The 9395-nt window shown below is 43.3% G+C and overlaps 2 protein-coding genes across 3 annotated transcripts in view; both read right to left on the minus strand.

Moving 5' to 3' along the window:
- Positions 1-3300, minus strand: part of IntS9 (integrator complex subunit 9) — a 3796-nt gene extending 496 nt beyond the window's left edge. The window contains exons 1-7 of the mRNA XM_013320277.1: positions 2972-3300; positions 2158-2349; positions 1682-1884; positions 1217-1508; positions 443-913; positions 263-365; positions 4-182 (exon numbers count right to left, since the gene is read on the minus strand). Of these exons, the coding sequence (XP_013175731.1) occupies positions 4-182; positions 263-365; positions 443-913; positions 1217-1508; positions 1682-1884; positions 2158-2349; positions 2972-2980 (1449 nt within the window). The 5' untranslated portion in view covers positions 2981-3300. The remainder of the gene's footprint in view (positions 1-3; positions 183-262; positions 366-442; positions 914-1216; positions 1509-1681; positions 1885-2157; positions 2350-2971) is intronic.
- Positions 3301-6224: 2924 nt separating this feature from the next.
- On the minus strand, positions 6225-7865 carry LOC106124837 (cytochrome b5-like). 2 transcript variants are annotated; one of them, XM_013321830.1, is made up of 2 exons: positions 7198-7865; positions 6225-6607 (listed from the first exon to the last, which is right to left on the minus strand). In XM_013321830.1, the coding sequence occupies exon 1, from the start codon at positions 7787-7789 to the stop codon at positions 7400-7402; it is 390 nt and encodes a 129-aa protein (XP_013177284.1). In that variant the 5' UTR covers positions 7790-7865; the 3' UTR covers positions 6225-6607; positions 7198-7399.
- Positions 7866-9395: the final 1530 nt, after the last annotated feature.

Raw genomic sequence — 9395 nt, forward strand, 5'->3', positions numbered from 1 at the left:
GGCGCCGGGACCCGCCGGCGCCGCCGCGTACTGCTCGGGCAGCGCCAGCTCGCGCGGCCGCAGCTCGCGCACCAGCTTGTTGGCCTGCGCGTAGTTCAGCGAGGTGTCGATGGGGCAGTGGAAGGCCTTCATGCTCAGCGGCTGGAAGGGCGCCAGCGCGTCCATGTACGGGAAGTCCGGCTCTGCGGGAAACGAAGACGATGATATAGGTTGTGTGCGCGGTGTGTGGTGCGAGGTGCGGGGTGCGGCAGCAGCAGGGTACCGGTGAATATGATGGCGTGCGCGGGGTTGCTGGCCCACAGCTCGACGAGGTGCACGGCGGCGCCGAACCGCAGACTGGGATGTCCGCAGAACACGACGCAGGGCTGCAACAGATCGAGCGCGAGGTGTGAGGTGCGAGGTGCGAGGTGGGGGGTGAGCGTGTCAGGGAGGAAGTACGTGCCTGGCGGAAGTCGGCGCTGAAGGCGTCGTCGTGCAGCGCGCGCGCGTGTCGCAGGCGGCCGGCGCGCGCGAGGGCGGCGTGCGGGAAGGGCTCCTCGGGCACGAGCACGCGCGCCTGCTTGCCGGCGGAGACCCACTCGGCCAGGATGTTGCTGTAGGCGAGCGAGGAGTCGGCGACGGGCGAGACGACGTAGAGCGGCACGTGCGCGAGCCCGGCGCCCTCCAGGTGCGTGGAGAGGCACTCGAGCAGGTCGTAGAGCACGCCGGAGGGGTAGACGGGCAGCAGCACGGAGCCGGCGGCGCGCAGCGTGACGGCGGCGTGCACGCAGAGGTCACCCAGCATGTGGTCGGGGTTGTGCGCCGGCGTCTGCGTCAGTGCGGCCAGCAGCAGCACGTCGGCGCCGCGCAGCGCCGTCTGGTTGATGGGCCGCGGGTGCGTCGTCAGCGTGCTCGACCCGCTCACGTACGCGATCTGCGCCCCCACACACTCACTCACACGCACAGACACGCGCACAGCACGCGCATAGCACGCGCACCGTCACTCTCCGGACCGGCTGCATGGATCTCGCCGAAATTTGCTATAGATATAGAACATAGCCTGGAAGAAAACATAGGCTACTTAAGCCTTTTTCTGAATTCAATTTTAATATGTAATTAGCAATTACGTAACATCGGATGAACGTAAAATTTGACAGTTAAAATGGGAGTAAGTGCATATAATGTGAAGGCAATAGGGCATTAGGGCAACAGGGCGACAGGTAGTGGGCGATGCGACCTTCTCGTGCGGCGTGCGCAGCACCCAGTTGGCGGAGCCGAGGCAGAAGCCGGAGCTGACGGGCGTGGCGTCCAGCGCGCCGTACAGCGGCACGCGCTCGTCGTACCCCACGACGCGCACGCGGGCCAGCGCGCGCGCCAGCGCCGCCCGCCCGTACAGCCGCCGCCACGCGCGCGGCCGCGACGCGTGCGCCAGCGGGCCCGGCAGCACGTGCACCAGCTCCTTCCAGCGCCGCGCCGCCAGCCCCGCCCCCGCCGCCGACAGCCACGTGCACAACTCCTCCAGGTAGAACCTGCGTACCCCCGAGCGTACATCGCACCGCATATCGCACCAGTGTAACGTTAAACTATCGGCGAGGACCTATAATTGGCTATATGTTTACTAACTATTGTTGTACTTAATTTGTAAAAATGGCTGTTGGTCTTCCAATAAATAAATAAAATAAATAAAAAACCGAGTATATACCTTCCGATCTGCAAGGTGGGCTCGGTGGCGTACACCTGCCCCTTGAAGCCGGTGTCCTCGGTGATGAAGGGCAGCGCCATCATGCAGGTGTAGTTGGAGATGAGCACCACATCCAATTGCGAGAAGTCCACCACTTTGTCCAGCGGGGGACAGAACTCGGGGATGCTGTCTACGAACACCCGCCCGCAACATTCCTTTAATTCCTACATCCAAAAATATATGTATATTACATACAAAGTCAAATGTTTGGGTATTTATAACAACAGAACCCGTGCACAAATAGCTTCCTGTACATTACTCAATTACAGATACTATATTAAATACTAATTACTAGATATACTAAATTAAACACTAGAAGATATCTCACAGAGTTCTAGAAGTGACATTTAAAATATAGCCACTAGCAGATTTGACAGAAAAGCTGTGATAGATAGTATTAATGATTGGCATAGTCTATGGGAGTACAAGTTGAGTACCCCTTCAAGCAGAGGGTCATTGAGGTGGGGCGGTGTGTAAGCAGGCAGCGCAGCCAGCCGTGTGCTGGGCACCGGCGGCAGCGGCAGGAAGTTGAGCACCGACTGTGCTGACAGCCCACAGTCCAACATTATCATCAGCTCTTTGAATGACAGCACGAAGCATGGCTTGGCCGCATCGCTGCTCAGGCAATACTGAAACCAGCCACCAGAGCACACTTTTCTTATTTATGTAAATTTTTCTCTCTATATCTTTATTTCATTTCAAACTTTTGAGTGCAAATAATTTATCACATTAGTTAAAAACACTAACATATAGATAATTAGCAGTGCACCACTCACTCAAGCTGGTGGTAGAGTGGACATCTTTTAACACAAATTTAGCTTCTCTATAACAAATATTATGTTAATCAATAATAATTTTGGGACATCGTGGAAGTCTGTTTTGATTACAACAATGTCCATGACCGCTTTGATGTACTACTGACAAGGGAACAAACAAGTCAGTGCCAACAATAACTATTTTAATTTTTTAGTAAAATTTTATTTATACATCAGAATCAGTCCTTGCCAGTTTATATACATCTCCACTCTAAGGGCTAGATTCTACCCTAAGTTAGGTATGAGTAGGTTTTAGCCAATCACGCTGAACCATTATCGATAAATTGCCTTCTTACACATCTTTGATTTATTCGCAGATTTATGAATGTTGATTTTCCAATTCCATATATGGCAGCTGTTCAGCTTCACTGTGGTAATTTTGGGACAGCATTTCGTTTTATTTAAGTCAAATTAATAAGGTATAGTTTGTTCTTACCAGTTTCATTTTGAAATTTTCTTTCTTAATACTAGCCTAAATATTTATATATTTGTTTGAATGCACCAAACTATTTTTTCATTTCCTTTATAACTGTTACATACAATCAATCCTCATTTTTTAATTCGGGTTACAGAAAAGAACACGAGATACATAGTGTGTAATTAAGTGTTTTAGTATTATATCTTAACCTATAAACTATGTTTATTTACTATTAGCGGTTTGGGAGTCTGTTTTGGGTCAGTGTTACCAGATTTTAATTGAACATTCTACCAGTTACTCGTTTTAATTCTACCAAAATCTGCTTAAAGTTTATATCAATAATTCTAAAATTCTGCTAATCGCTGAGGTCGTAGTTTGTACGAAGATTTACAATAAAAAGGCAATTTAATACTTGTTTTATTGATAGTTTGTTTTAAAATTATTGTGAAATTAATTACCGTCTTCAAATGACATGTTACTCCATCTGCAATTTTACATGTCAATGTAGACACTTAAGTCTTTTGCTCCTTAAATACACATTAAATTCGGCAAAATGGCAAAAATCAAATAAGCACAAAAAACCTCGGCTTTAGTCTGTCGTGCCCGAGTAGCCGGTGTGAGGTCTATAAAGATTTATCACAAATAGTAACACTCGTAAATAGATATCGAGCATACTTTGTACTTGTACTTAATATACTGTTGATAAGATATCAACTGGCCTCAAGAAACACATTCTTACAATTCATCATCGTTTCACATTTAGCTTTTTTTATATCATAAGGTGACAAAAACGAGCGAGCGGCCACCTGAAATCGCTGAAATAGCGAAATGACCGTTGCCCATAGACATACGCAATTGCATATGCGTTGCCTACCTTTAATATACGGAGGAGAGGATGCAGAGAAAGAAAATATATTCCCTTTCCATGCATCCTCTCATCCGGAAAGTCCACTTCCACTTCCCATACATTCCTTATAAGAAAAAGGGTGGGTAGGGAAAGAGGACTAAATTAGGCCTCCGGGACGCACACTCATCAGACGAAACGCGGAATTACTTCCACTTGAGGCCTGTCTTCTGTGTGGTCGTGGTATTTCACCGGGCGAGCCGGGCCAATTCGTGCGAACATGTTAAAGCTGGCTCTACCACTGTTATGCTTATGCTTATGTTGTGTGTGTGTGTGTGTTTGTGTGTGTGTGTGTGTTTGTGTATATTAGTATCCGTGGGTGGGTTCTCACTGCTAAAATAAGTGTACAATAAACATCTTGTCGTCCCTCTCATGCTCTCATTAAACGTAAATAGGTCTAAGACATCAGGCCAACACCAACTCCGGAATAAAAATTATTGTAAAGAATAGACATATTTCAAGGAAGAAGAGAAATTTATTACTTTTGAGGGTGTTTGTTTGTGACTTCATTTTGTTACTTTTTAATGCATTTTGTTTAAGAATATTATTTTGATTCAAAATGTTTTTTTTTGTTTCAGACCGTTTTTTTTGTTTGCGAATGTTTTTATATCAAGTTGGTTTTCTTTTTTTCTTAAAAATTTTGTTTTTGAAGAAACAACATAGGTAAACAGACATAGAGTTACATTTATGCCATTAGGGCTAGGCACCAAGAAAAAATTGAAGTCCTTGTGGCATTTTTGGGGGAAATCACAACATACTACATACACAACACGCCTAATGAGGTCTGTTATGAAAACGGTTTTTTTCGGATAACCTACTACCCACAACAAAGCGATTCTTACCATGATAAACGATTTACATTTTTCTACATACCCTCAAAATTAAATTTCTGTCCGCCGTGGGTTTTTCCCCGTACCATTTGCCCATTGACCTTTGTTGTACTTTAAAACACGTATTTATTTGCACCTATTTGGTCAATAAATCAATTCGAATATTGTGTGATTAACAATTTTCAGGAAACTCGACGAAGGGTTTCAGCATCAAAATATATCCACTACAAGGCTTAATAAGGCATAGCCAGAAACAATCAGTTCAGCAACTATATTAGAAAACATTTGAATTTTAATAAGAAATAAGTAAAATCAGGAAACAGTATTTTTTATGATATGGTTATTTTTGGTTATAATATTAAAAGTGAACATGCGTTTAGATTCTCATGTCGTGAAACGCTGAATATTCATTCAACATTTATCTGGGCAAGTTATGTCATAGCGTGGGCCCTAGGTACTGGGCGGTGGGCGCTGGGCGCTGGGCGGTGGACAGCTAGTGTTAGCTCGTGCAATGTCCGGTCATGTGATTACATTGCCAATTCCCGACTTAAAGACGTGTAGGTAGATAATTATTAATTCGTAATGTTCTAGAATTTAATAAAATCCTTATCCGATGATCTTTGTTTCGCGCAATATGTATTTGTGTATGAGTCAGCATCATCATATGACTGTGCATTATTTACATATGTAGTCTGTTTCAAATCGACATCGACGTTGTTTAAATCAATTTGTAAAAAACTGCTTGAATAAATATCGTTCATTAAATTGCACTTGTACTAACAACTTGCTACTACTAAAGCTAAGAAGGACTTGTGTATATTATATTGGTAAGACTGTCGTAGAGATTAGAATTGGTGTCAATCTTGAGAACGCCATTGTATGCACGTGAAAGTTAATGTTCCGCATCGTGTGTACGCTATGTTCTACATCGATATCTTTCGGCGAGATCCATGCAGCCGTTCTGGAGATATCTTCTAACATGCATACATTTGCATTAGTAATATGCCTAGCACTAGACTTTTTCAAATAAAATATATACGTGAACTGCTACTACTAATATAATTTAGTTTTTAACTACATTGTTATATATTACTATAGTTTAATAGTTGCGATATTTGTTTGTTTGTTTGTTTGCTCATTAAAGATATAATATTGTTATAAGTGAAGACTTGTCATTGGCTCTCAGTTGTCTAGTCTATAGTTAATAAGATTATTATAGCTGTAAGTTTTCCATGTAAATAAATAAATAAATATTAAAAATCCTTTCCTTTATTGACCAAATAAAAGCTCAGCTCAGCTTCAGCTCCGTGCGAACAACTGTATCTAGCTTCTAGTGGAGAGGTAGCTGAGCTGATGCCGACGAAGTCGCGAGCAAGAGCTTATAAATGCTAAGATAATATTCAAACATACGATAAATGACGATAAATAATCGATTGACATTTAAAATTGTTTTCTGCGTAGGTAATTTTATTTTTTAAATTACAAATCAAATTATATTTATTCCTTTAAAAAATGACAAAAATAAAATAATCTTAAAAAAATATAATTAATCAAGGGTTTATTGATATTTACGATGTATCTGAAGTATACATGGTAATATATAAATACTTTTTTAGATTATTGTGTTGGTGATAAATGTTATAGATATATGTTATACCTATGTCACTTTGCTTCCCGGATTTAACAATAACTTGTTGATAAATCGTTCGATTTTACAAGTATTATACATGTAGATATTGCGATGAGTGGACGATCAGAGAGCAGAGAGCAGAGACTATTTATTTGAAGAGTGATCGCCTTGAATATAAGCGCGCCTCCTCGCGCACTACTGGGTCGTGCTCGCGCCGCATACTCATACATGTACGAGTATTTGCTCAAATCAGAGGAGCCTCGGACGTTAGCGCGGGCGCGGAGGTCAAACTGCATCAAAGAAATAACTCAGGATATACTAGCTGTTTCTTTTGACTTCGTCCGAGTGGGTTTTCAAAGTCTAACACAAACTTTCAACTCTCATATTTGACCTTTACTTAAGATTCGAAAACCAAAACACGTTCATTATAAGCAGTAGAAAGTGATCTCAATATATCAGTTGTTGGGCCTTAATATGTCAGTTCGTCAATTAGTTTATATACGTATGTATACATAGAGATGTACACGACATTAGATGTGTAACTTATGTACAAAGTACAAGTGTTTTGGTAGAGCAAATTTTCTATAACAAAACAATTTACACAAGCTGGGACCTTTGCTGATAGATACCACAGAAATAACTGGCATACAAGAACAGTATGGTATGGTCTGTGTTTGTCCACCAGTGTCAGACACTGGCGCCCTAGCCGAGTAAGACAATGCTGGACCAACCCAGAACGCTTATACCAAAACCGTAAAAGCAGTCACACGTTTAAATTAACCTTGACTTGTATCGCAAACAACAGATACTGATATTATAATTTAAATATAACATAAATAATGAGAATTATTAACACGCAAAAGTAAAGTAACCAAATTACCTTTATTATCGCTTACGTAACATCGGTAGGTATAAAACATTAACAAACAATACTTAGTTAGATAAAAAAGCACTCGTTCGTCCTCAACGCGCAAGCGCAACTACACGCAAGGCGGGGACCGGCGGCCGGAGAACCGGTCCAGCCGCCTACCAAAACAATCACACACTCGATCCCGCCCGAACAAAATCTTTAAACGTAAAATTTATCCGAAGAGATAGGTGTAGAGAAGGGTGAGCACCAGGCCCAGTGCGGCGGGGAACTTCCAAGAGGAGAAGAAGCCGCTCGCGGATTCCTCGGGCAGCGGCGGCAGGTTCCAGTTCACGTTGCGGTCGATCACCTGCCGCTTGTCTTGCTCCACCAGCTCCCCGATGTAGTACTTCTGCATCAGCTCCTTGGCGTCCAGGCTGTGGCCGGCATCCTCAAACTGCTCCGAGGCGTCCTTGCCGGCCACGTTTACCAGGATCTCATGTCCGCCGGGGTGGTCGTCGACGAACTTGGTTACATCGTACACTTTGTTGGCTATTACGAACACCGTCTCCGCTTTGGTGTCCCTCTCGGCGATCTCCTTCCTGGTGAACTTCTTGGTCTCCATGTTGTGTCGCGAGCGGCGAGCGTCTCACCCGGCGGCTGTGCGGTCACTGCGGCTGGCGCGCGGTGTCGCGGCGGGCATACCGCCACCTCCGCCCCACCACGCGCGCAGATAACACTTCGGTTATCTAAAATCTACACGTCATTATTACATTCATGTCGTTATATAGTACATATACGTTATTAACACACGTTTGCGTGCAGCTGTCCGTGTGTCAGCAATTGTCTTCTTTAGCCTTGCGCAAGCTTGTAAAAAATATATTCGAAATAATTTTTGACCGCCACTGCCGCGCTACTGTATGTAGTGTTGCTCTCCACTCGCCAGCTCCATGTACCAGCCTGCAACAACGATGGTTCAGTGTTCATTGGATAAAGTCCGGACATGTTGTAACTGATTTGATGTTATCTTGTACCGATCAGGAAGATACACGTGGGATCTGTTATACTTTGAAATATTTCCAGCATTTTCTAACTTCCTCAAACTTCTGTTCGTGCCGCATCATCATACGGCAGCAAGTATTGCAGTTTTATTTTTGACAATGTTTGTTCATGATGACGGTGCCGAAGTGGGCTGCCGCCCCGCCGCTCCGCCTCCCCGCCGCCCCTCCGCCGCTGATCATATTTGGACATGACTTGAATATCATCATACCTAGACAAACGTAATCAACTCTACATTATAGGCAGTGATTTAATGACTGATTTACATCATTCCAGTCCCGCGATCGAAATCAGCCATGGATTACAAGTGGAAAAATGTAAACTTACACTGGAAGCGCTGTGCCGGTTCCAGTGTGAGTAAACGTTAATCCAGTTGTAATCCAGCGGGGATTTCAATATTTAATCGTGTATGAATTATTTAAATGCTGTAATTTATTTATAGTACTGACTGCAGATCACCGTCAAAACCAACATTTCAAAAATATATTTAATTTGTACTATACCTATCTACCTACTAATGCACTCGGTCTAAGCAAGCTGCCACCAGATTCTACGATGTACATACTACGTAAAATAAAGTATAAAGCTTAGAGGAATCGGAACTTGTTAGTCGACATCACATGGGACCGAACAGCTGGCAGCTACCTCGGACAAAGAATTAGTATAGCTATTCGAAGAGGGAACGCTGCCAGTATCTTCGGAACCTTGCCTAAAGGGACTCTTTTCAATAATATATTTTAATTAGTTATTCGTTTTTAATATTTTATTTAATATTTATCATACATTTAAGAGTTATTAGTTAAGTATAGAAATATAAATGTAAGCAATTGTAAATAATTTATCTAAGGTATGAGGTTATAGTTGTGGCATCCGCTCTTTCCGCACTCACTTTCAAGCAGTTTTCATTTTCCTTTCTTTTTCATCGATTACACTGACACGGATACGTAGATAGGTAGCAAATTGTACTGTCATCCCATCGGTCAATAACATTCTGATCGCGCCCGCGCGCGCGCTTCTTGTGTGTGTGTGTGTGTGTGTGTACGTGTGTGCAAGGTCGTTTAGTGTTACCAGATAGCCGCGGTATTTGCACCAAGAAATAGTACCACGTATTAAACACTACAATGTTCACATTTCTACATTATTAGGGATCGTCCAGTAATCACCTGATTTTT

The sequence above is a fragment of the Papilio xuthus genome, unplaced genomic scaffold, assembly GCF_000836235.2.
Source record: "Papilio xuthus unplaced genomic scaffold, Pxut_1.1 DF825946.1, whole genome shotgun sequence".
Lineage (NCBI taxonomy): Eukaryota > Metazoa > Arthropoda > Insecta > Lepidoptera > Papilionidae > Papilio > Papilio xuthus.